Raw genomic sequence first — 26,665 nt, forward strand, 5'->3', positions numbered from 1 at the left:
CCCCGGGGATGGTATCTGGTCGCACCCTGCTTCAGGTGGCAGGGGTGAGGGAGATGACTCGATGGGCAGCTGCCCATGGGCACCCAAGCAGCACAGAGCTCCCTGCTCCATGCAGTGTGACCTTGGGGGCTCCAGGTTTTTTGCACTTGCCCGTAGGGGGCTTCTTCCCATGTCCTTGGCCCTTCCCCACTGTGGAATCAAAGCTTCTCCAGCCTCTGGTTCCAGTCCATCTTGGGCTGCCCTGTGCTGTTGCTGTGTGCCCTCAGTGCGTTCCTAAACAGGGCCGGCCTTTGGGGCAGGTGACCCCTGCCTAAGTTAGGTAGGCACAGCTTGAATGATGTGAAAATCAACCACGGTTCTACTTCTGGGACCTGTATTTACGGTGGTCTGTGTTTAGCCCTAAAAGGAAGGCAAGGCAAAGGGTGCCTTGCGGTGGGAGTGGATGAGTCCTACCAGAAACACGCACGGCACGGGCTCATACTTCCACTGAGATGCATCCGAGTTGCCTACTTCCCTGGGTGTCTTCAAGACTCTACCCATCCTCCCACATTCCTCAACACTTCCCGAGAGGCAGAGTGCCCCAGCCACACGTGGGTCGGCCTACCTAGTTCCTGCCGCATCCTTGTGGGCCAGAGATCAGGCAGTGACCGTATGCTTCCCGATCCGGCGTGCACGGGTCCCTCGCAGCACCCGTACGGCTTCCGCCAGGCCTTGGGTCCAGTCGAGCTGGAGTGGCAACCACCAGAAGGTCTTTTGGTGACGCCCCGTGGTGGTGAGGGCTCTGCAGGAGGAGGAGGGCGTCCACGTCTGGCTGCTGTGGCTGCCTCTTCTCGCCAGAGCCGCGGCCGCGGGAGCGGCACTCCCTAGGCAGGGAGGGGTGTTCTGGAAAGGCAGTCACCGGCATCACCAGAGTGTGCTGCTGACCACCCCCCCACACACACACACACTGCAGATTCCTGGCAGAGGCCACCTCCCACCAGGGGCCCAGCGGCCTGAAATCGGCTGGGTCTCTCCGAACCAGCACCAGCCACTGCTCCCTCCAGACTTTCTCTTCCCCATCAGCTGCTAAGAACTTTTCGTCCGATTCAGGCTAGAGACGCCTTAAGGGCTCAGACTACACCTCCACTGTCTGACTGGGGTCTCCCTGAGGGCAGGGGCTGTGATGAGACCTAGACCTGTTGGTTCTTCTCTCCTCTAAACCCCTGGTCCCTCCGTGTATGCGCCAGCACTCACGTGACCGGGCACCCAGCATCATCTTGGGGTTGTAGTGAGACAGGCACAAGGAGCGCTTCCTCCTCGGCTGACGGCCCCTGGGGAACAGCTCTGACATCAGGCACCATCTCTCCCTGTCATTCTTCGGCCACGTCCAGCTTGGGCTCAGGCTCTCCAAGAAGCTGTGGCACTTTGTCATCGGAGCAGGTTTTGTTATCTTCTCCCGGGTGGGCGGCCGGGGGATCCTCTGCTGCTTGCATTCTTGAAAGGAGACCAGCCTGACCATCTCTGGGCTGCTGCACTCAGAGCTGGCGCTCGGGGTCGGGTTTGGCGGAGACTCTGAGGAGGCCGAGACTGGGGTGGTGGATTCTGGGGAGGATTCTACAGAGGCTAAAGGCTGGGAGAGAACAGAGTCCAATTTGAGACTGTGGAAAGCAAAAGGCTTCCTGTACTGTTCTTCATGAAAACAAACAGAAATGGTCACAGGGCTCAGTTAAAAGTTGGCTCCATCAACAGCCAGAAAGATTTGGGTTACAATAGTTTCCTGACTGGGGTCCAGCGCAGTGGCGTAGTGGGCTAAGCCTCTGCCTGCAGCGTCAGCCACCCATATGGGTGCCGGTTCGTGTCCCGGCTGCTCTTCTTCTGATCCAGCTCCCTGCTGATGGCCTGGGAAAGCAGTAGAAGATGGCTCAAGGGTTTCAGTCCTGCACCCATGTGGGAGACCTGGAAGAAGCTCCTGGCTCCTGGCTTCAGATTGGCTTAGCTCCAGCCATTGTGGCCATCCAGGGAACGAACAAGTGGTTGGAAGAGCTCTCTGTGTGTCTCTCCCTCTCTCTGTCCATAACTTTGCCTTTCAAATAAATTAATTTTTTAAAAAAGAGAATAGTTTCCTGACCATGTGTTGGTTACACACTAGGGCAGACGATGGTGGGGGAATTTGTAGCTTCCTCTAAAGCTCTTTAAACATGAGAAAGATTGTAAATACCAGAGATTGGTAATCAGGTACTGGGAGTTGGCATTTAGCCTGGCAGTTAAGATACCTGTGTCCCACATCTGAATGCCCCATGTTTTGATCCCCAGCCCTGGCTCCTGACTCCAGATTCCTGGCCGTGCAGATCCAGAGCCAGAGGTGATGACCTAAGTGGTTGAGTCCCCACAACTCACAAGCGAGACCCACATGGAGTTCTGGCTCCTGGCTTTAGCCTGGCCCAGCTCTGCTGCTCTGGGCGTTTGATGGTTGAACAAAGAAATGGGAGGGGTATGTGTTCATGTGTGTGTGTCTGTCTGTCTGCCTCTCAAATAAAAAATAATAAAAACAGTAAAATCAGAAAATAGGTATTATTTTCCTGCAAAGGTGAGAACACCAGATACCACCAGTGTTGCTGAGCATGTAGGAATACAGGAACCCTCTGCAGATTGAGCCATCTAGAAAGACTTGGGAAAGTAATATTACAAACACCCTGTGTCCTAGCAATTCTGCTGCTACGGACTCGCTCAGAAAGCCAGGAGCACCAGCGTTCACAGGGGCATTCCTCACAAAAGCCAACCCAGGTACCCGCCGACAGACAAAAGGAGAAACCAGTGTGGTCTGCATGTGCGATGGAGTGTGGTTCAGCATTAGAAAGGAAGCAAATTCTGACCTGGCCTATACCATGAAGGAAGCCAGACACAGAAGGACAAATGCGGTATGACGCCACGTAATATAAGGCCCCCAGAGTTCCATCCATGGGACAGAAACTAGAATGGAAGTTGCCGGGGGATCTGGGAGGGGAGAATGGAAAAAGTTACGTTAATGGGTGCGGAGTTTCTGTTTGGGGATGAAAAGGTCTGGAAATGGATTGTAGTGACAGCTTCACACACACACATGAGAAATCAGAATGTTGGGAATCTATGCAGAGAAACAGAAACTATACACATTTCTTAAAGGTTTATTTATTTTATTTATTTGAAAGGCAGAGGGACAGAGAGAGGAAGAGATAGAGAGAGACTTTCATTTCCCGGATGGCTGCAATGGCTGGGGCTGGGCCAGGCTGAAGCCAGGAGCCTGCAGCTCCATCTGGGTCTCCCACATGGGTGGCAGGGGCCACGCACCTGGGTCATCTTCTGCTGCTTTCCCAGGCACAGTAACAGGGAGCTGGATTGTCAGCGGAGCAGATGGGACTGGAACCAGGACTCTGATATGGGACGTGAGCATTTCAGGCAGTGGCTTAACCCACTGCACCACAATGCCGGCCCCAGGAAACAGAAACTATAAAAAAGAACTGAGGAAAACTTCCACAGGGCTCAAAAGTTTAACAACAAATGAAAAATGTACTGAATGGGTTTGATAGGCAGCAAAACAGTCACTGAGTTTGAAGATAGTGCAAAAGAATTGCGCCATCTGAACAGAAGAGACAAGGTCAAAGAAAAATGGATAGAACCTAAGAATGAAGAGTCTGTGAGGGGCTGGCGCTGTGGCGTAGTGGGTAAAGCCACTGCCTACAGTGCTGGCATCCCATATGGGTGCCAGTTCGAGTCCTGGCTGCTCCACTTCTGGTCCAGCTCTTTGCTATGGCCTGGGAAAGCAGCAGAGGACGGCCGAAGTCCTTGGGCCACCGCACCCACCTGGGAGACCAGGAAGAAGCTCCTAGATCCTGGCTTCAGATTGGCTCAGCTCTTGCCATTGCAGCCATCTGAAGAGTGAACCAGTGGATAGAAGACACCCCCCACCTCTGCCTCTCTGTAACTCTGCCTTTCAAATTAATAAATAAATCTTTAAAAAAAAAAAGTCTGTGAGATGGAATTATGTGATTTAGTATATATGTTCTTGAAATCTCAGAAGGAGAAGGAAAAAAATAGAAAAAATATTTTAACAATGACCATAAACTTCTCAAATTTGGTAAAAAGACATCAACTTATAAAACAAGCAATACTGGGCCAGCACCATGGCTCAATAGGCTAATCCTCTGCCTGTGGCACCAGCACCCCGGGTTCTAATCCCAGTCGGGGTGCCAGATTCTGTCCCAGTTGCCCCTCTTCCAGGCCAGCTCTCTGCTATGGACCGGGAAGGCAGTGGAGGATGGCCCAAGTGCTTGGGCCCTGTACCCCATGGGAGACCAGAAGCACTTGGCTCCTGCCTTCAGATCAGCGCGGTGCGCCAGCCGCGGCAACCATTGGAGGGTGAACCAACGGCAAAGGAAGACCTTTCTCTCTCTCTCTCTCTATCCACTCTGCCTGTCAAAAATTAAAAAAAAAAAAAAGCTAAATGGTACACATACAAATAAGATCACATGCAGACACATATCATGGCCATTGCTACAATACAAAAATGACATATTTTATAAAGGGAACAATGTTATAAATACAGTTGACTTTTCACTTTAAAAAGTAACGGAAGGGGGCTGGTGCTGTGGCAAAGCCTCCACCTGCAATGCCAGCAACCCATATGGGCACTGGTTCCAGTCTCGGCTGTTCCACTTCTGATCCAACTCTCTGCTATGGCCTGGGGAAAAGTAGCGGAAGATGGCCCAAGTGCTTGAGCCCCTGCACCTGTGTGGGAAACCCAGAAGAAGCTCCTGGTTCCTGGCTTCAGATCGGCCACTGTGGTCATTTGGGGAGTGAACCAGCAGATGGAAGACCCCTCTCTCTCTGCCTCTGCCTTTCTGTAACTGCCTTTCAATTAAATAAATAAATCTTAAAAAAAAAAAAAAAAGAAAGGAGGGTGGCGTAGTGGGTAAAGCAGCCAAGTGCAGCAACAGCACCCAACATGAGCACCTGTTTGAGTCCCAGCTGCTCCATTTCTGATCCAGCTCCCTGTTATGGCCTGAGAAAGCAGTGTGAGATGGCACAAGTGCTTGGGTCCCTGCACCCACGCAGGAGACCTGGAAAAACCTCCTGGATCCTGGCTTTGGATTGGCCCAGCTCTGGTGTTTTGGCCATCTTGGGGAGTAAGCCAGCAGTTGGAAGATCTCTCTCTCTCTCTCTGTCTCTCCCCTTCTCTCTCTGTAACTCTGCCTTTCAAATAAATGAGTAAATCTTAAAAAAAAAAAAAAAAAAAAAAGGTAATAGAACAACATTTTTAATGTGCTGAAATGAAAAAAAAAAAAAAAAAAAAAGGTCAACCCAAAATTCTAGGTCCCACAAAAGTATCTTTAAAAATTAAGGCTAGGGGCCGGCGCTGTGGTGTAGCGGGTAAAGCCACCGCCTGCAGGGCTGGCATCCCATATGGGTGCTGGTTCAAGTCCCAGCTGCTTCTTTTCCAATCCAGTTCTCTGCTATGGCCTGGGAAAGCAGTAGAAGATGGTCCAAGTCCTTGGGACCCTGCATCCGTGTGGGAGACCTGGAAGAAGCTCCTGGCTCCTGGCTTCGGATCAGCGCAGCTCCGGCTGTTGCAGCTATCTGGGGAGTGAACCAGCGGATGGAAGACCTCTCCCTCTCTCTCTCTCTGCCTCTGCGCCTTTCAAATAAATAAATAAATTTTTTTAAAATTAAGACTAAAGACATTTTAGATCAACAAAACCAGAAAATTTATGACTACCAGATAGATGTGTATTACAATAAATACTAAAGAGAGATTTTCAGATTAAAATTTAACTTAAAATATTTACCCTTTGCTTAACTTTTAAAATATTACTAATCTTAATTCTTTTAAATATTATAATTGTTTAAAGTAACATTTATAACATTGAATTGTTAGATTTCTAATATATGTGAGCACAAAAGAGGGAGTAGGCTTCTTATATTTAAAATACATTTACTCGGCCGGCGCCATGGCTCAACAGGCTAATCCTCCGCCTTGCAGCGCCGGCACACCGGGTTCTAGTCCCGGTCGGGGCACCGGATTCTGTCCCGGTTGCCCCTCTTCCAGGCCAGCTCTCTGCTATGGCCCGGGAGTGCAGTGGAGGATGGCCCAAGTCCTTGGGCCCTGCACCCATGTGGGAGACCAGGAGGAAGCACCTGGCTCCTGCCTTCGGATCAGCGTGATGCGCCAGCTGCAGCGAGCCAGCCGCGGCGGCCATTGGAAGGTGAACCAACGGCAAAGGAAGACCTTTCTCTCTGTCTCTCTCTCTCTCACTGTCCACTCTGCCTGTCAAAAATTAAAAAAAATAAAATAAAATACATTTACTCTACATAAATTCTGATAAGCAGAAGATGAATATTGAAAGCTCTAGAATTACCACTAAAAAGGCAATAGAGGAATTAAGACCAACAAGTATTCAATTTTTCAATTCACCCAAAAGAAGGCAGGAAAAGGAATGTCGGAGCTGGGCTGATCTGAGGCCAGGAGCCAGGAGTTTCTTACAGGTCTTCCATGTGGGTGCAGGGGCCCAAGCACTTGGGCTATCTTCTACTGCTTTCCCAGGCCATAGCAGAGAGCTGGATCGGAAGAAGAGCAGCTAGGGCACAAACCAGCACCTTTATAGGATTCTGGTGCCACGGGCAGAGGCTTAAGCCACTGCGCCACAGCTCTGGCCCTCCCGTTCCACTTCTGATCCAGCTCCCTGCTAGAGCCTCTGGAAGGGCAGTGGGGGATGGCCCAGGTGCTTGGGCCCCTGCCACCCATTTAGGAGACCAGAATGGAGCTCCTGGCTTTGGCCTGGCCCAGCTTGAGCTGTTGCGGCCATCTGGGGAGTTAAACAGGATGGAGGATCTCCTTTTGTCTCTCCCTTTCTCTCTGTGGCTCTGCCTTTCAAATAAATAAACATAAAAAAAAAAAAAAAAAAACAGATGACTTGAAAACAAAAACAAAATTTCAGCCTTTAGGCCGGCGCCGTGGCTCAACAGGCTAATCCTCCGCCTTGCGGCGCCGGCACACCGGGTTCTAGTCCCGGTCGGGGCACCGGTCCTGTCCCGGTTGCCCCTCTTCCAGGCCAGCTCTCTGCTGTGGCCAGGGAGTGCAGTGGAGGATGGCCCAAGTGCTTGGGTCCTGCACCCCATGGGAGACCAGGAGAAGCACCTGGCTCCTGCCATCGGAACAGCGCGGTGCGCTGGCCGCAGCGCGCTACCGCGGCGGCCATTAGAGGGTGAACCAACGGCAAAGGAAGACCTTTCTCTCTGTCTCTCTCTCTCTCACTGTCCACTCTGCCTGTCAAAAAAAAAAAAAAAAATTTCAGCCTTTAGTTCATATTAATGATGATGTGAAATGAAAATGTAGTAAACACTCCAATTAAAAGGCAGAGGGGGGCCAGCACCATGGCGCAGGTTAATCCTCTGCCTGCGGCACCTGCATCCATATGGGTGCCGGTTCTAGTCCTGGCTGCTCCTCTTCCAGTCCAGCTCTCTGCTGTGGCCTGGGAAAGCAGTAGAAGATGGCCCAAGTGCTTGGGCCCCTGCACCCCGCCGTGGGAGACCCGGAAGAAGCTCCTGCCTCCTGACTTCGGATTGGTGCAGCTCCAGCCGTTGTAGCCATTTGGGGAGTGAACCAACGGAAGGAAGACCTTTCTGTCTCTCCCTCTCACTGTCTGTAACTCTACCTCTCAAATAAATAAATAAAATCTTTAAAAAAAAAAAAAAAGACAGAGGATGGGGAGGATGTCTGGCACATCTGGTGGCTAAGACGAAGCTCACAGCCCACATCAGAGTGCCTGGGACTTGGGCCCAGCTCCCCTTCTGATTCCAGCTTCTCCTGCTAACGCACACCCTATGAGGCAGCAGGTGATGGCTCAGCTACCCGGACTCCTGCCCCCCATGTGGGAGACACAGCCTGAACTCTACTGGCTTCCACTGGCCTATCCCTGGGTCTTGTGGGCATCTGGGGAGTGAACCAGTGGAGAGAAGATCTCTGTCACTGTCTGCCTTTCAAACAAAAATAAATAAATAAAAATTTAAAAAAAAAAAGGAAAGCACAGCCTTGTTTGTCTCAAGAGAGACTAATCACCCAATCACAGTAGAATACACATTCTTTTCATTTACCCGTGGAACATTTACCAAGATAAAACACTTGCAGGGCCATAAAACAAGTCCTGATAAAGTTGCAAAAGACCACAATTTTGCAAAGCATGCGCACTAACCGCAAAGGAATTAAATAAGAAACACAACAGGAAGATATCTAGAAAATTCCCAAATATTCAAAAGTTAAACAATACACTTCTAGGCCGGCGCCACGGCTCAATAGGCTAATCCTCTGCCTGCGGCGCCAGCACACCAGGTTCTAGTCCCGGTCGGGGCACCGGATTCTGTCCCGGTTGCCCCTCTTCCAGGCCAGCTCTCTGCTATGGCCCGGGAAGGCAGTGGAGGATGGCCCAAGTCCTTGGGCCCTGCACCCGCCTGAGAGACCGGGAGAAGCACCTGGCTCCTGCCTTCGGATCAGCGAGATGCGCCAGCCGCGGCGGCCATTGGAGTGTGAAAAGGAAGACCTTTCTCTCTGTCTCTCTCTCACTATCTACTCTGCCTGTCAAACAAACAAACAAAAAACAATACACTTCTAGATAAGGCATGGGTCAAAGATGAAAGCTCTGGGGAAATACAGTATTTCAAACCAAATGAGAAGTGAAAGTGTAATGTATGAAAACTTGTGGCCTGCAAATCAACTTTTTTTTTAAAGACTGATTTATTTATTTGAAAGGCATAGTTACAGAGAGGCAGAGGCAGAAAGAGAGAGATCTTCTATCCACAGGTTCACTTTCCACATGGCCACGATAGCCGGAATTGTGCCAATCCGAAGCCAGGAGCCAGGATCTTTTTCCAGGTCTTCCACTTGGGTACAGAGACCCAAGGACTTGTGCCATCTTCCATAGCTTTCCCAGACCATAGGAATGAGCTGGAGCAGCTGGGATTCGAACTGGAGTCCATATGGGATGCTGGTACTGCAGGCTTTATCTGATATGCCATAGTACCGGCCCCCAAATCAACTACTGTTTACAGGGAAATTTATAGTGCTAAGCACTTATATTATAAAGGGAAATTTAAAATAAATAATCTAATTTTCTACTTTATGAGGCTATAAAAAGTGATTAAAGTTAATAGAAACAAGGAAATAATAAAGATAAAGTAGAAATCAATGAAGTAGAAAACAAATCACAGAAAAAATGAACAAAGCCTAAAGTTGGTTCCTTAATTAATAAAAATTTCAAGAGTTCCCTAGGTTCAAGTGCAGCAGAAAACAGCATCATGTTTTTCAAAGCTTTTAACCATACACCATGCTAGGAAAGCCACTGTGCTTCACAACCCATCATAACATACACACACAACAGGAAGAAGGTTTCCAGGGACTGGCACTGTGGCGTGGTGGATGAAGTTGCTGCCTGCAGTGCCAGCATCCCCTATGCCACTGGTTCGAGTGCCAGGTGTTCCACTTCCTATCCATCTCTCTGCTGTGGCCGTTACAGCCATTTGGGGAGTGAACCAGTAGATGGAATATCTCTCTCTCTGCTTCTCTGTTATTCTGCCTTTCAAATCAATAAATAAATCTTTAAAAAAAAGAAACTTTCTAAAACAATGGTTACCATACAAGAAATGGTGGCTCACTTGATAGTTTATGTTCTGTTTCATTCTATTCTTTTAAAAATACCAGTTACCCAGGGCTGGCATTATGGCACAGTGGGTTCAGCTATTGCCTACAATGCCAGTATCCCATAGGAGTGCTGCTTTGAGTCCCGGCTGCTTCATTGCTAATGTGGGCTTGACCAAGCCTTGGCCATTGTGGCCATTTGGGGAGTAAACCAGCATATGGAAGATATCTCTGTCTCTCTCTAACTCTGCCTTTCAAATAAATAAAACAAATCTTTAAAAATAAACAAAGATTTACTTATCTGAAATGCAGAGAGACAAAAGGAGAGATGGAGAGAGAGATCCTCTGTTTCGCTCTCCAAATGGCTGAGTCCATGTTACAACAGAAGTAGAGTCTGGGGTTACATTGATACAGACCAAGGAACCCCAAGGGATGCCAGCAGCCATGAGAACCCAGCAAAAGCCAAGGAAGGATCCTCCCTCTGGAAGCTTCAGATGGATGGTAGCCCTGCTAACACCCCCTTCAGCTTCCAGCCTCAACTGGGAGGCAGTAAATTGTATTGTCTGAAGTCACCGGGTTGGTGGCACCAGCAGCCCTGGGGAAGCACTGCAGGGGTGACCTGCCTAAGGAGAGGGGCTACATACGATGGCCTTTCTAGAGCGGTCCCGGGGATGAGCACTTGGCACTGCTGAGGATGCCCGCATCCCATACTGGAGTTCCTAGCTTTGGGACCTGATCCATGGCTTCAGTCTGGTCCATGGCTTCAGACCCAGCTGTTGCCAGCATCTGGGGGATGAAGAAGCAGATGGGAGACCTCTCACCCTTTTGGGGAAGGGGGGAGACTGTCCCAGACCTGACCTCCTGGCAGGAAAACCATTCCATAACTTGGGCACCACACATGGGAGCTACAGGGCCTTACTCAAAGGGCCACAGAAGGGGCCAGAAACCAAGACCCTTACCATCCCCTCCTGGAGCCTGGGCCTCTACTTACTCCAGCGCCAGGGAAAATGCACACAGCAGAGGTAGACTTGGCCTTCTTGGTTCTGGAGCTGGGTTTATGGAGCTGCAGCCCCGAGCAGCTGAGACTTGAATTCCTCAGGTCAGGTATGGAGCTGTAGTGCCGTGTAGGTGCAGGGCCAGCTTTCCTCCTGGAAGCCTTCGGGTGGGAGCTGCCGTCTGGCTCGCTTTTCTTTAAATCTCTGACACTCAAGAGCAAGTCTGGGATGCAGGACACTAGTGACAATGGCTGGAAGGGCTGGGAAGGAGGGAATCAAACACACAGCCCATGGGGACCCAGCTCTGTCCACTTCCGGATTCACGTGCACCCGGGGTAGGTGCATGGGAGAGGGGGAAGGGACACAGTAGGTCTCCAAGTCCACCCTGGGGCTGCAAACCTGGGGTTCCGTCATGGACAGCTTCAAGCCACTTGAAACTGCAGCTTTAAAACTGTGCATTGCATACTTTATAACAAGAGATTGCATAGATTTTATCCTATGCTTAAAGGGTCCATGACCCTAACCAAGTTTAAAAAAAAAAAATAGAAAGTTGCTCTAATCCCATCCCTTCCTGTGAGTCTTGGAGGTAAAGAACATGGATTCACAAGTCTGGAATTTTTCCACTGAGCCAGGAGAGAGTGCTGGCCAGAGAAGGGGGAAGTGGAAGACTTTGATCACAGGACGCCTGAACAGTGGTCCTGCACACTTTGCACAGAGAGCAGGTGCAGGACTTAGCCGTGGCTAGGCATCCCCCGGTGATGTTCTGAGAGGCCTATCATGCAGAAGCTCTTGCGAGGGGCCTGTGGGAGGGGGGCATTCCCACCACGGCATTTGTCCTGGAGCCTAGTCCATAAACAGGGATGGCACTCAGGCTCCCAGCACAGCCTGGGGCTGGTACTCCTACTGGAGGGTGAGAAGGACGGGGCAGCGAGAGCCCCCTCTCTGTGGGCTGCTGTGCCCTGGTGCCCTCGGGGCTCCCTGTCCGTGGCCCAGCCCTCCGTGCAGCCCCTCAGTGTGTCTGGGCTCGGAGTAGCGGTCTCCGCAGCACCCCCCGATGGACCGGCCCCAGCAGGGGCAGGGTGCTGGTGTGCGTTCCCCTCCCATCTGGGTTTACTTGTTTGGAGGCACAGGTGGTGACCTTGTACTTCTGGGGCTGTGTCTGCCGCCACATCCTGGTGCTCTTGCCTCTGACTCGCTCACCCGCCGACTCCCCCTGCCTCTCGGCCTTCTCTTTCCTTTGAAGGGATTTGCTCTCCTGTTTAAGTCTCAGCTCCTGGATCAGCTGCCTGCCGGGTTGAGGAAGAAAGAGTGGCCCCTGGGGTAAGAAACCAGCTGTGAAGACAGGTGCTGCCCTGGAAGGATGCAGGAGACAGACTGGGGGGGCAGAGGACTCCTCCCTCTCAACCCCCCCGCGTCTGCACTGGGGACTGGAGGCCGAGGAGCAGGGCAGGGAGGACGGTCACCCCTCTAACCACGCCTCGTGTGGGGACCAGCATCCAAGCAGAGGTGCGCAGCGGCCCTCGTTGCTCCCCAGTCCCTAGTAGGGCAGTGCGCATCCGCGGCAGGTACAGGAAGTTGGTCTGGGAAGAAGGCGAATGCCAGAGGCTCCCACTTGGGACCACCTCCTCTGCAGGGGATCCCTGGCCAGTGGATCCCAGAAGTGGACAAGAGGTGGAATAATCGAGGGGAAATAACTCGGTCTCAAGAGTCCCTCTCCTGTCATCATCATGACCCCTTCTCTGTTCTGACTTGCCCTCCCATAAACCATGGTGATGGATGGGAACCAGGCTCAAGGGGACGTGGGTGGGATCCGGACTCAGCGGGATGAGTCCCTTCCAGCTCTTAGATGTTCTACCTGCATCCTTCCATGGGCACCCAGGAGGGAGGCGGGGGTGCCTGTCCCAGGGGTGTGTTCCTGGAAACAGACCCCCACTTACTCATTTAATGCCCCCAGCTCGGGGCATCTCCCTAACTCTTGCACTTTGCTGGGTCAGAGCAATCGTTCTCCCAGCTGGGGACTGATGCTCAGAGGTGTTCCCGGCAGTCTGGCACAGTGGCCACAGCACCCCACCCACCTCCCCCGGGGAGCCTTCCTACCGGGCGTACACCTCCCGGGCCCTGGAAGCGGCCGTGTTCTGGAAGAGCGAGCTGTTGTCCTGGAAAAACTTCTCGTACTTCTCGGAATTCAGACTGGGGTAAATCAGCCGGAACCCGCCGTGGTTTTCCTTCTCGTATTTCTCGGTTTTTGCTAACCACATAGCCTGGAAGCCTTGGGCCTCCTCCATCCTGGTGGGAAGCAGAACACAGGATGGCAGGTCAGTGGGTTTCTGTTTGTGGGAGGGACAACGTCCAGGCTGGATGATGTCACCTCCGGCCAGATGGTGGCCTTGCCCATGACAGTGGCCAATGAGTATCTGCTAAGGGAAAGCGTCTTCTGGAGGGGAGAACCAGCCCTCCAGGGACAGCCAGTGTCCCTGTGCGAGGAGCTGGGTAGGAGACTCTGACACCCACCAGATAATCTCACAGAAATAAAGCTCGCATGCGCCCCGGCTTCGCCCAGGAGGCAGAGTGCTGCCGCCTTCCCCTCCCTGCCCTTGCTGCCTGGCTCCGGAGAGCGGCAGCTTGTGTTTTGCTGTTTGGGGCTCCTTGGGTGAGCTGCAGGAGCTTCCACAAGCTGCAACGGTCCCGTTCTTCTCGCAGCCCCCAGGAGAGGCAGAGGTCACAGAGGGAGGGGGAATGACAAGCCCCTAAGTGGCGAGGACACAGGCGGGGGGTCTGGTTGAGAGGAGGCCCTTGGCGTGATGGCTGCTCCTTCTCACGGACCTTGGAGGCACAGAGGTGTGCTGGCCCCCTAGGCAGCAGAACCATGGGCTCCGGATCCAGGCCTGCACTTACCAGCAAGGTGACTTTTTGCAAGTCAGTTCCCTTTCAGGAAGTCACCTGGGCTTCGAGACCGAGACCACATGGCACCCCATCCCACCTGCCTCCTGCTCTCCTTTCAGGGGAGACGGTGCCCGCCCACGAGACAGCAGGCTGCCTACAGCCTGGTGCCGCCGGGAGCAGGGCAGCGCGGGCCCGGCCGTGCGGCTGCACCTGCTCTCCCGCGAGCGGCACTGCTGCAGGAAGCGGCCCCGCAGCCTCTCCTCCTCCAGCACTCTCTTTTTGTCGCAGCTTCCCAGGTTGATCAGGACCAGGGTGTCGTACAGCAGACTGTCCTTCACGTCTCTGTCCAGCCTCGAGTCGGTGGAGAAGCTCGGAGAGTGGTTGACCTGTGAGAGCGAGACGGCAGCTGGGCACAGCCAGGGCGGTCCGCAGCAGATGCAGTGGGGGAGGCCAAGTCGCCACCTCCACACTCCTATCAAAGCCCACCTCGGGGCCTGGCTCGTGTCTGGGGGCTGGGGAGAGCAGGCAGGCGGCGAGCGAGGGTCTGGACCAGAGCACCGGCTCTGGTCTAACCTGTCCCCCTCCCCCCCAGTCCTTTCTTCCTGGGCAGACCACTACTTGGTTTGCCCCCATGCAGGGCATGTGTGGTCTCCCAGGTGCACCGTGCCTTCCACAGAGCAGCACGGGGCAGGGTGGGCTTGCAGGCAGAGAGCAGAAAGGAGCGACTGACGCGTGCTGCCTCCTGGCCAGGGTTGAGGGGCATCAGGTGGGGGAAGGCAGAGGACCCATTCCTGCCCCCAGAAAAGTCCCTATCACTCAGGGACAATTTGCTGATTTCTAGTAGTTTCCAAAGGCTCACTCCTGGTGGCTCCTTCTGCTCTTCAGAGATGCACTCTCAACAGCCATCTCCCCCTTCCCACCAGCCACAGGAGCACGGGGTGGGCCACAGGAAGTTCATGTACAGTTCTGGGCTATCCACTCCAGAGTCCGACTCTATGGCTCTGCCACGAGCACTTCGGATCTCACCTTGTACCCCTCGCTCTTCAAGGCGGTGGCCACTTGAACGCTCCTGAGCCCCACCCCAACCCGGAAGAGAGGCAGCCCCTACTCCCCCTACCCCCGCATGGGGGAAGACAGGAGGCAGCTCCCTCACCCATTTCCACGGAAGCAAATCCTGCTGGACCTTGGACGTGGGTAGTCCAGGCCCCTGCAAGCCAGGCATGGCAGCTCCCACCTGATACTGGGCAGTGTCAACCCAGCTTTGAGCAAAAACACCCGCTTTGTGGGAGATGACTGTGTTACAAAAAGGAGTGCCGTCCTTACAGTCGCTGGGTGCCCAGGATCGGCGCTTCCCTCTCTAGACCTCCAGAAGGCACGAGGAATTCTCCAATTCCCAGCCATCTACCCCCCTCTGGTGGCCACTTCTCAGCTAGGCGAGAAGCCCCAGGCAGCAAACGCGGGAGGCAGAAACGGCTCCGGAAGTTGATTCCGACAGGCCAGGTGAGCCCAGGGGGCGGAGTCCGCAGCCGCAGGGGCCAACCTCGGGCAAATCTCCCTACCTCCAGCAGCCAGGGCTTGAGTTTGTGGTCCAAGAGGACGTCGAAGCCCAGGATTTCAAAGCAGGCGCTGTTGAGTGTGTGGTTGGGGAAGCAGGTGTGGTAGTTGTGCTTGATGATGGGGTGGGCGGAGATGATGGTCTTGATGATCATGTCCTCGATGTCCTCCCAGATCTGCTTCAGGTCGTGGCCGCGGCTCTCCATGTACTCGTTGAAGGTGGAGAGCTTCCTGGGAGGGAGTCACAGGCCATGAGACGGGGCAGCCGGCCCGTGTCAGCCAAGGCCACGGCACTGGGAACCAGAAACTTCTAGAGAAGAGCAGGAGCGAGGGCAACGCGCACGGGGCTGTGTGGGTGCTGAGGAGGCCTGCAGGCCTCACAGGGCTGCCCCCTGTAGGCCTGCGGTGGGCGCAGACAGGGCCCGGGCACTTCCGCTAGGACCCACAAACATCTGCGGGCTGGGGGAGGGCTCATGGGGAGGAACCATGGCAATGGTTTCTCAGCTTTTGGTGTTGGCAGAAGCACCTGGGGAGCCTTCTAAGCACTCTGACCCCCGAGTCCCTCCTCAGCCATTGAGGGGACTTCGGGGTCGTCAAAGACACGGAAATCTTGTTTGCAGGCTGCCCACAGGGAGCAGGCGGCCCCAGGACACGTCCATAGATAGGGTCACCAACGGTCCCAGGCAAACTGGACCATCCCAATTTTAGAACGGAAAGCTGAGATGGCGCCTCCTGCAGGCACACAGAGGAGGTGTAGGGGAGTGAAGGGCAGAGAGGAGACTGAGTCTGAAGAAGACAAGAGACGTGGCTCACCCAGGCAGCCCCCAAAGCTTACCCGACCCCGTGCAGAGGGTCAGACGGGAGGCAGCAGTTTGGCCAGCTGGCGAGCATCTGTGAGGGGGCCTGCTGTGCGTGCAAAGCTTCCTGCACAGAGGGTTCACCAAGAAACTGGTGTCGTGGGAAGTCTAAGAACCATCTGGGAGGGAACTCGCATCGAGACAACTAAAGACGCATTTACATCAAGACAGGTCAGCAAAGGCCGCTCCGCACGGAGGCCACCTCCTCTTGCTGCCACTGTTGCTTGCAGCCAAGCCTTTCAAGTGGGGAAAAGAGCGCTGCCTCTGCCTAATAGGGAAATAAATTTTCCCAGAATAGACTATACACTTCTCCAACTTCTTACGACCGACGTTACCAAAGATAACACGACCTTTAGGTGAGTCAGGGCCCGCTGCAGAGAATAGACTGGATTGTGTAACTTCATAACGGCCTGTGCTCAGCCAGTCTGATTTAACACCAGGCAGGCACATTGAACAGTGACGCCGAGCCGGTGTCTGCCCCCCAGTCCTGCCAGGGTTTCAGCTTTTCCGTCTCCTCCTTCAGTGTGACTGGGGCGGTCCTCCCCTGGAGCCTGGGGTGGACTGGGAGGGCAACTGCAGGGCAGGTGTGAGGAGCAGAGGGTCTCAAAAGTTCGGGAAGAATTCAGAGAGAGGAAAAGAGATGGGGTGGGGGAAGGTGGGAGGAGGAAGAAGAGCTCTGCCTGGCAGCAGGGGAGACCCCCTGAAGTTCAAGGTGGCATTCTAACCCTCAAGGAGCTTAAGGAACCTAGGACGGGCTGAGACTTAAACGTGTCCCCCCAGAAGTTCACATATTGGAAACCTGGTCCCCAGAGGGGCAGTTGAGAGGGGGACCTTTGGGAAGAGATTTGGTGGTGATGGCTGTGGTCCAAGAGAAGACGGGTCTTCCCCATACTGCTGGTGATGTGGCTGAACCAGACCCTGGAACCCGACGACGGCGGGCAGCACAGCAGCTTAGCGAGACAGGAGAAAGACCTCTAAGGATGCACATCCACATTTTTTGGGTTGGAATTGAGCAAAAGCAGGGAGGTGGGAACCAGGGAGGCCTGGGCCAAAGAAAGCACCCCGGTAGAACACGCTGGACTGCATGGCATTGTGCTGAGGGGCACAGACTCAGACAGCCTGGGTTCACCTCCCAGCTCCACCACCTCCCAGCTGGGCGACCTCGAACAAGCCATTTAGCCTGTCCACACCTCAGTTCCCAAACATGCAGATCGAGGGTGACAATAACAGCGCCTTCCTGGGACTGCTGGGAGGACTGAGCTGGGTGAGGTATGCAGACTGCTTGGAGCAGGGCTGGCTATACAGCAAGCGCCCAACAAGTTAAGCTGGCTGTCAGGGTAGTAGTAACGATAGTGGAAATGACAGTAGCTTGGGCAAAGGAGCTTGAACTTGATGCTCAGACACCGGAGGGCCGCACCGGTCCCTGAGAGTGAAGCAATGAGTGCATGGGATGCACGGCACCAGCAGCGCCTGCTTGCACGGGGGTTATGGCTTCTGCAGTCCCTTCGTACACAGCATCTCGCGAGACTTCAGCATATCTGTGAGGCAGGCCAGCCGGCACTCACGTTTTATTGTCTCATTTTAGAGATGAAAAACTGGAGGTACGGAGAAGTGAAGCTGCAATGCCCGCAGCTAGGGAGCAGGTAGGGGAGGCCGCTGCAGCCGCCCGGGGCCTGAGTCTGAAGCAGAGGCCTGGCTGGTGGAAGGGAAGGGCTGTGGGGGCCTTTGCAGGAGGAGCCTGCAGGACCTGAGGAGCGACTGCAAGAGGGAACGTGCATGGCAGTGCCAAGCTCTCAGTCCTGCATGGCAGACGGCAGAGTCGGGCAGGTGGGGCGGGGAGGGCAGGGGCAGAGGCGGGGAGGATGCGTCCGCGCTGGGAACGACTGAGCTGCAGGCACCAGGGACACAGATGTCCAAGGGCAACTGAGGCCAGATGGGCCTGGAGCCCAGTGGAGAGGGGCTGAGCCAAGGGAGGGCAGGGCTGAGGCCGTGGGAGCAGAAGCCGCTCCAGCAGGGAGGGTGGATGGAGAAGAGCAGGGGGGAGGTGGGGGGGGGACTGTGGAGGGCAGCAGGACACCACCAGAAGTCTCTCACCCTCGCCTCGGTCCGGCCGCCAACAACACCCCCCCCCCCCCCCGCCATGGGGCCTGAAGCCTGTTGTTGGAAGAGGAGGGATTTGAGGGCCCTTCCATCCCACGCCCTTAGTGTCAGCAGAAATGACAGCGGGCACCAGCACGGGTTGTGTGGCCACCCAGGTCACTCAAGCCTCACGGGGACCCTGTGAGGTGGGCAGGGCGGGTCCTCTCCTTGCCCTCATCTTGCCCAGGAATGGAGGCCGGGGGAACCCATGGAACCTGTCCAGGTGGACCTTGCTGGCAGGTGTCACAGCGGGGACAAGAACCAGGCCTCCCTGAGCACAGAAGCTCAGCACGTGCCAATGCCAGGGGCTCAGGGTGGGGTCCGCACTCCAGGTCGGGGCGGGGGGGTGAAGGAGGTGGGAGAACTTGGTGGCGAAAGGGGTGGAGCTGGCGTCCTTCTGGCCTTCACACACACCCCTCACGCAGGCTTAACCTGAGGGTTTCCCATGAGCCTTTTGGAATCCTGCACCGGGAGCATCATGAATGCCATCTGCCCGTCACACTTGAAGCCAGACCCACTGCCAGCATTGCCTGCCCGTCGGTCCTTGGTGCAGCACAGACTGTGAGCCCCTCCACCACTCAAGAAGCCAAAGCCCCCCGCCCCGAGGTTTTCCTCATCCATCAAATGGAGATGCCCCCCCCACAGTTCTGCACCCCTCAGGGAAGATGATAATGCTTTTGCTTTACTGTTGCCATGAAAATGCAACAACAAAATGCACAGCAGTTAGGGTGCGGCTTGAGACACCTGCCCCCCAGATCAGAGCACCTGGGTTGCATCCCTGGCTCTGGCTCCTGACTCCACACCCTGGGAGGAGGTGGTGGTGACGGCTCAAGTGATTGGGTTCCTGACACCCAGGTGGGAGATGTGGATTCAGCGCCTGGCTCCTGGCTTCAGCCCGGTCCAATCCTGACCACTGTGGGCATTTGGGGAGTGAACCAGTGGATGGGCGCGTCCGCTCTCCCTCTCTCAGATAAACGCTTTAGAAAATACACAGAGCACCAGACCCGGTCAACAATGCACCCCAGGCGCCCTGAAATGCTTGCTCTTTCCCCTTCACATTTGTATTCCTCAGTCCCATTTTCCCTAACCCTCAAACAGACCCCACTAGACCACGACAAGAATGGCAAAGCTGTGAGGTCCTCTCGCCCCTCCCCTGCTTTCTGGGGAATCCAAAGCCAGCTAGCTCTGTTGCAGCAACACCCAGGGGAGCCACAGGCCAGGAACATGGGGCGGGCAAGTCCTGCTGTGGGGCAGGGCTGAAGAGGGAGAAGGGCCGGGTGCAGTCAGGGTCTGTGTTGCTGTGTGTGTGGTGCTGGGGTAACCGGTCCTGTTTATCTCCCTTCCTCCCAGCCTCCTAGGGTTTACGACGTGGCCTTCTTGTAATGATTAACAGCCCCAGGGGCAGGGGAGTCTCTTCTGGATTGAGAGGCAAGCAGTTATTTTCTGGGCCCACGTGACCCAAGATGGTGCTGCTGACAGGGTCTGGGCTGGCCAGAGGGCAGCTCTGAGGCTGGCAGGGACTGGAAAGGGCAGTGAAACTGCTTCCTTACCTCTTGCTGCCCGAGTGCGCGTCTTGAATAAAGTTGGAACTGTGCTTGTTGATGGAATAGTTGGTCAGATGCATGCAGATGTCATCCTGGGGAGAGAGACACCAGGGTGTGGGGCCAGGCCCAGTGCTTGCCCTCCCCTGCCCGCGGCCCCTTGGGCCAAACCCAGGAAGTCAGAAGGGCTCTCCTACAACCCCTCCTGGGGCTGGTCAGTGCCCCGCCTGCGGGAAACCTGCGGAGTCCCTGGGGCCAGAGTGGAGAGAATTATGGGATGGCTCACCCAGGGCCCTTTCCCCCTGGGCACCCCTGAACTGAGGCCTAGCGATAGCACCAGGCAGCTCCGGCCATGACTGCCAGACTCGCCTCTTCCTGTCTGCGTGACCTTGGACAAGTCCCCCCACCCTGTGGGTTTTAGTCTCCTCTGTAGGATGGGGACAAATTCTCCCCACCCCTGGGGGCTTCTCCTGGAAGGACTGAATGAAAGGACCATCGCAGCCTGGCAGAGGGCAAGACGCCCACCAGTCTTGAGAACGTGGATTTGCCCAGGGATTTGGGTTGCACTGAGGGGCTGGGGCGAGGCGGCATCTCCCGAGCTCACCAGGTTCTCTGCGCAGGGGTGAGAGTAGCAGCTGGTGGCGAAGCGAGCCAGCCCTTCGTTGTACACAAAAACCCTGAGAGGGTCACAGGATGTTATCAGCACGTAGATGCGCAGGTCAAACTTGAACCCGTCGATGATAAAGGGCTGGGGGGGGGGGAACCGAAGTCACACAAGCGACAGAGGGGAGCCTCCCGCTGGCAAATCACTGCCCCACCCCCGCCCCAGGGTCAGCGCTGACACCGCCTATGGTTAGAGCCCACAAGCTTGCCAGGATTTGGTAGGGTGGGGGCTAGGGGTGTGGATAAGAGACTGGCGCTCAGGGACCTGATGTGTAACCTTGGGGAGGTCACCAAGCCGCACTGTGCTTTGGTTTCCCGATCTGTCAAATGACACAGGGAGCCCACTCCAAGAGACATCTTGGAGATTATACAAAGTCATAGTAAAAAGCCCTCTGAGGAAAGGACAGAGTGGCCATGCAGGGTTATATTACACCTGCAGCTCTGGCCCCTCCCACTGTGACCTCTGAGCGCCAGGCGTGGAGGAACTCCAGTCTCTTCTGCCCCAAGGAAGCTGCTTCCCCCCACCCCCACCCCACCAAGCCCAAGGCACTCTCCTGGCTCTCATCCATCAGATGAAAGGACCAGATCAAGTGATCAGGGTGCCAGGGCGGAGGCCACTCTGGCCCAGGTCCATGGCAGCACCCCTGGTCAGAAGGGCTTGGTCTGCCAAAGTCCAAGGCAGAGGGCAGCCTGGTGTCCCCCCGCCCCACCTCTGCCCTCCTTGGACCTTTGGTCCAGTGGCGCTAGCGCCTGACTTGCAGTGAGCAGCAGATAAAGCATCGCGATGGGGAAGCACCTTGGAAATATAGAGCTGGCAGATCATATCCTCCCCCGGCTTGATGTCTTTCACCGTCCGCGTGACGAAGATCCCGCGCCCTTGGCAGCCCGAGTCCGGCTTACAGATGAACGTCTTATTCTTCCTCAGCCTGCTGTAGGCCTGCAGGTCTCCCCAGCTGCCGGAGCAAGGAGGGAATGAGATGGAGAACCTTCTGCTGGGGAGCGATGAGAGAAGGCTAGCTCTTCTTTCTTATTTATTTATTTATTGGAGAGGCAAAGAGACAGAGAAAGTGACAGAGAGAGCAAGCTCCCACCTACTGGTTCACCCCTCCAAAAGCCTAAAAGAGGTGGGCCAGGGCCAGGATCTGGGAGCACAACCCAGGTCTCCCACGTGGGTGGTAAGAACCCCATTGCTCCAGCCATCGTCGCTGCCTCCCAGAGTCTGCATTAGCAGGAAACTGGAGTCCGAAACAGAGCTGAGTATCAAACCCAGGTACTCTGTTGTGGGACATGGGCGTCTTGACCCCCTAAGCCAAATGCCTGCACCAAGGCTAGCCCTTGACAAAGAAGAAATATGTTGACAGACACATGTCCAGAGGTCTGCTGATGTGAGAGACCACAAAGCATATGCAAAGAGGAGAGTGTGGGTTTTGGAGTTCAGGGCCAGACTTAAACCCGGGCAACACCACCTCACAGCTGTGAAATGCTTTGCCGGGACCTGACTTCTCTAAGCCTTGACTTCGTGTGGACGAGGAAACCCATTTCATATGCTGGTTAAAGCAGGAACATGCGGATGTGTGCCCCAGAGAGGTGGCTGTGACCTGGAGTTTGCGGAAGGGAGACCTGGGGCTCAGCGTGGCCCCGTATCCATCAATCTCTTACTGGCTCTGGGCTCTGGGGTTGCAGCTGAGACCCCTCACTGAGCCAGAGTAGGGGAGCACAAGTGACGTGTTTGAAGGTACTTTGAAGAAAAAATATTCAGAAGGCAGGCAGGCGGGAGGGACCAAGTGAACAGACGATGTGTCTCGGTCTTGCCATACTTCTGGTTCTGGGTTTTATCTCGAAGGAATTTTGTGACTGTTGCAAAAGTCACTGAACTGCGATGTCGCACAGTGACCGTGAACCTGGAGCCTCCTTTGGCCAAGTGGCAAACACTCACCCTTCTAAGTTGCTGCTGAGCCCTGACAGTTGTTCCAGACATAGTAAGGAGAGGCTGGGGCCCCGGAAGCCCCAGGTGGAAAGGGAAGGGCAGGAGACCGCCGGTGCCCTGGCCATGGAGTGTACTCCTGCCGGTGCGATCTCTCTGACCCCCTGCACCTGTCTCAACCGCCAGACGGTACCCTGAGTCGTGTTCGTGTCGTGTCGCATTTCTCCTGCTTCCGGGTGGCACACACCAAGAACCAATGCCCATTTTTGAAAAGGACAACAGGAGTCCAGGGGAGGGGAAGGGCTGACTGCTCTATCATTTCTGCCCGCTCCTCACCTGGGCGCTAAGCACCGCCCAGCTCTGAGGGCAACACGTGGTCCTTCAAAATTCAGAAACTGCACGGTTGAATGGTTGGAACAAGTTCAAAATCAACAGCTTTCAGGGTCAGAGCAAACTTGCATCCCAACTGCAGGTATGGGCTCCAGGGCACCCAGCCCCTAGCTGTCATCTAATTTTATAGGTAGAAGCTTGTGTTTTCTCAACCTTGGACACACCCTGTATCCCTTCTCTTCCTGAACTTGGAGGGGAGAGATGGGAGACCTTGTGGACAGAGAAAGTTGTAACCAAGACAGACTAAGGGGGAGGAGGGGGTGGCACTCACTCAGCAGGGAGGCACCAGGTCTTGGGGAAAAAGTGGAAATCTTTAGGGAACATCTTCAGCATGCGGCTCATATTCCTGGCCAGCAAGTCCTTGCGGCAGATTTCGCTCATCCCAGGAAAGTGGTTAATTTTCTGCCAGGAAGGAAGCCAGAGTTCACGAACTGCGGTTCGGGGTGGAGGGGGTGGGGAGGTGGAGGGGAGGTGGGGGTCTGCTGGTGAGCTCCCCCTGGGAGCCCGCTGAGCAGGGGGGCTACCTGGTAGCTCTTCATTTCCATCACCCTCTCCAGCGGCACAGCGTAGTCCGTCCAGTAGAGGGTCCAGTCCTCGTTTGCACCCCCTTCCCGGAGGCCGTACTCCCGCGCAGCCCTGCGCACTGCAGTGAGGTGGGAGAGGGGGTGGCCTGTTAGCGCAGGAGGTGGGTGAGGAGTGTGGAGTGTGAGGGGCCCTGTCTAGGAGCTGCCAGACCAAAACCTGAAGCGAGAGGAGCGGGTCCCCTGGCTTCCTTCCAAACGCCAAGCCCTGCAGGTTCTGGGAATACAAACCAACCCTTAACATCAGCCAGCGCCAAGCTGAATGAGTGGAGGCAAACGGGCAGCAAAACGACTCGACAATGGATGTCAAAGCCACAGCTACGAGCTGCCCTCACATCCTCCTTGCCCCGCCCATTAGCGTGAGGAGCTGGGAGCCGGTGCCAACCCAGACGCCTTCGAGGGCTGGAAAGGGAGAGGTGTCGGCAGTCACCCTGCTGAGGACAAGACCAGCCTCAGGTGTTCGGATTTGAACTTCAAACCCAACAACGGCAACTCTGCACTCTGGTTCAGCCATGGCCTGTGCTCTAAAGCATAGCCGCTAACCACAGCAAGATTTGTCTCCTCTGGGACTCAATCCTCAGCCCACGCGATCAGACTGATGGGAAGTTGAAGTGCACAGCGCTGCAGTCTTGGGAAGAGATGCCCATCTTCCCCAGACAGTTCACTGGGCGGGGAGAACCAGCTCTCTGCATCCTCACCATCGCCCAAGAGCACCCGCCTTCCCAGCCCTCCGAGAGAATCCACTGGATCCCCACTGCAGATCCCATGAACACAGAGGCTCACCGCTCTCATACCGGCAGCTGGATAGATTGATCACCAATCATCTGGAAAAGAGAACAAGGAAAGCAAGACAGAGACAGACACTCTTGCCGTGGCACCTGTGCCCGTGGGGCTGTGTGAAGCCCCACCTGCCCATGCCCTGAGGTCACAGATTCAAATGCTGGTGGAGGGAGAGAAAATATGGGCTCGGGACACATCACTCTGCCCATGAGGTAGAAATTCCACGGCACACTCATAGCGAATTTCGCTTGCAGTTTCATACGAACATTATTGCCTCAATCCCTGTATTCCAATGGCCCATCTGGGACAGAAAGTGGACATCGCTCCCTCTCCTTCCCCCATTAGGGGCAGCTGTGAGTTAGGAACTGGACAAGCTTCCAGCATCAGTCAGCCTGAGGGAGCGAGTCCTGGTGGAATAGCAAACAAGAACTGAGCGGACAAGCTGTAGCCAGATGGGGATAAATCATTCTGGGTCTGGACTATCCGAAGCGTCCCGAGTGCCCGGGACAAAGCAGCACACTCCGTGTTGAAATCTTTCTCATACCTATGTCAGGAAGTCTCACCGCTGTTGTTTTTACAGACCCATTCTGAATGAAGAGCGGGACAAAGCGTGGGGCTAGGGTGCACGCGGCACCACTTGGTTCTCTAGAACACATCACCAGAAGTGGCTTATTATGAACGTCCCAAACGGGATGTGGCGTTGACAATGTCCGCACCGGGTTTGTCTTTGCCCTCTGACTGCCCACCAAGGCTCCCTGTCCTGCCGCCCCTCCCGTTCTTGCCGACACGGATCCCCATCTTTCAATCCTCACCTCTTTTTCTTCTTCTTTTTCTTCTTCTTCCTGCCTTGCTGCTGTGCGCTCCGAGGCCCCCTTTTCGCCCCAGCGTTCTCTCTCACAAAAGCCAGGGTGACGACTTCTTTAGGATCTTCCATGGAATTGTCCTCTCTGCGTTCAGAATCTGTCGGTTCCTCCTTTTCAGGAGTCAGGCCGCGCCTCATCTCCCCGGCCAGGGCACAGGCCCTGGGGAAATACGAGCTCTCCTGGAGAGGGCAGAAGGAGCCGCAGTTACGGGGATCAACCTGTAGGGGGACCCCCTCCCTCGTTCATGTGTGTGGTGAACCAGAGTTCCCAGACCAAGCCAAAGGTTGCAGTTGAGAAACCACCACCCTACCTCCATGGTTCCTGCAAGCTCCAGGAAGGAGGTGATTTTGCCTTTTGCCATTGACTATGACCTTGGGGACTCCCTCAGCCAATCCTGGCCTTGGTTTTTCCCTCCTGGGGTTTTCAGGAGCAGGCTGGGATGCTGAGTGTGGCATCCCTGGTAAACAATCCAATTGTTAAGGTGAGTGAGTGTCTCGGAGAGAGGGCCAGGCACAGTGGAGCAGAGGGAGCAGCCCCAGAGAGGGCAGGTGGAGGCACTCTGAGGTCTGTTAACTGTTTCAGTGCCACAGCAAACCTCCCACACAGCAACCTGCTGGCTGCCAGCGGGGGCTGGGGTCCTGCAGAGTACAGGACAGGCTTGTGGCCCATTAAACAGGAAGACTCAAGCCCAGGGCCAGTTGCAGACCTTCCAAGGCCCAGCCACAGATACTGCTGTCACGTCCTTTCATCATCTACTCCGAAATAAAAAAAAAAAAAAAAAAAAAAACAAGACCAAACTGTGAAACACATGGGAGGAAGAAGTCTGGCAAAGTTCATATACCCCACAGCCCCACGAGAATGGATGCTTGCTGGCAATTTCAAATACAAAAAAAAAAAAAAGTTACGGTGAAAGGATAGAAAGAGATTGGGTTATGAAAGCTACAAGTTAATTAGGTGGGGGAATTGGTCCTAACATTCAATAGCACAGTTGGGTAGCTACAGTCTGTATCAACTTATCATACCTGTCAAAAGAGCTACAGGAGAAGAGTTGGAAGGTTCCCAACACATAGAAACAATGTTTGAGGAGAGAGAAATGCTAATTATCCTTTGATCAGCATACATTATATACATATGTCAAATTATAATACTGTTTCCCAAAAAATAAGCGTAACTATTATACAATAATTAAAATATAAGATCTGGGACAGGCATTGGGCCTAGAGGTCAAGGCTGAATACGATGCCTGCTGCAGCTCCTGACTCCAGCTTCCTGCTCGTGCAGACCCTGGGAGGTGGCAAAGACAGATCCAGTAGTTGGGTCCCTGCCACCCACGTGGAGACCTGGATGGAGTTCCCAGCTCCCAGCTTCAGCCTACTCCAGCCCTAGCTGTTGTGGGTACTTCCAGCCTTGCATGAACCAGCAGATGGGAGCTTTGTCTGTCCATTTCTCTTTCTCCCTCTCAAAAAAAAAAAAAAAAAAAAAGGTAATAAAATATAATGTGAAAGATGAAGTGTAATGTCCCTGCTCCACTACTTTTAAGGAATATGTGTAGTCGGCCTTCGAGTAACCCGGAACTGCCAGGCCCAGCTAACTGCTCCGAGGCTCCCCATATCCAAGGCCTCTTCCTGGTGCTCTCTCTTCCTCTCCTCCTTCTCTGCCAACCTCCCACTCTCCATGAACATCCCTCTCCTTTGGCGCCCATAGTCCTCTTACTGCTTTGCCCTATTCCTCCCCCAACAACCTCCTTTGATTTTTAAAAATATATTCTCTTGGGGCCGGTGCTATGGCATAGTAGGTTAAACCTCCACCTGTGACTCTAGCAACCCATATGGACACCAGTTCATGTCCCACTGCT

The 26,665-nt window shown here is 54.5% G+C and overlaps 1 protein-coding gene across 1 annotated transcript; it reads right to left on the minus strand.

The window, feature by feature from the left end:
• Nucleotides 1-604: 604 nt before the first annotated feature.
• Nucleotides 605-24,974, minus strand: TTLL6 (tubulin tyrosine ligase like 6). Its single transcript, XM_062174991.1, has 14 exons — nucleotides 24,760-24,974; nucleotides 23,951-23,991; nucleotides 23,111-23,229; nucleotides 22,858-22,988; nucleotides 21,069-21,225; nucleotides 20,214-20,357; nucleotides 19,619-19,704; nucleotides 15,078-15,303; nucleotides 13,729-13,904; nucleotides 12,733-12,921; nucleotides 11,750-11,921; nucleotides 10,632-10,895; nucleotides 1,234-1,609; nucleotides 605-882 (listed from the first exon to the last, which is right to left on the minus strand). The coding sequence occupies exons 3-14, from the start codon at nucleotides 23,129-23,131 to the stop codon at nucleotides 605-607; spliced, it is 2,220 nt and encodes a 739-aa protein (XP_062030975.1). The 5' UTR covers nucleotides 23,132-23,229; nucleotides 23,951-23,991; nucleotides 24,760-24,974.
• Nucleotides 24,975-26,665: the final 1,691 nt, after the last annotated feature.

Source organism: Lepus europaeus, chromosome 18, assembly GCF_033115175.1.
Source record: "Lepus europaeus isolate LE1 chromosome 18, mLepTim1.pri, whole genome shotgun sequence".
In the NCBI taxonomy this organism is placed as follows: domain Eukaryota; kingdom Metazoa; phylum Chordata; class Mammalia; order Lagomorpha; family Leporidae; genus Lepus; species Lepus europaeus.

Bases quoted from the DNA above. Each gene is read 5' to 3' on its own strand.
- TTLL6 (XM_062174991.1), bottom strand. From the start codon at position 23,131: ATGGAAATGAAGAGCTACCAG. The intron at 21,226-22,857 runs GTGAGTGCCACC...TTGCTCCGGCAG, and splicing joins ACCTGGTGCCTCCCTGCTGA to CTGGGGAGACCTGCAGGCCT. The intron at 1,610-10,631 runs GTAAGTAGAGGC...GTTCTCTCCCAG, and splicing joins GCATTTTCCCTGGCGCTGGA to CCTTTAGCCTCTGTAGAATC.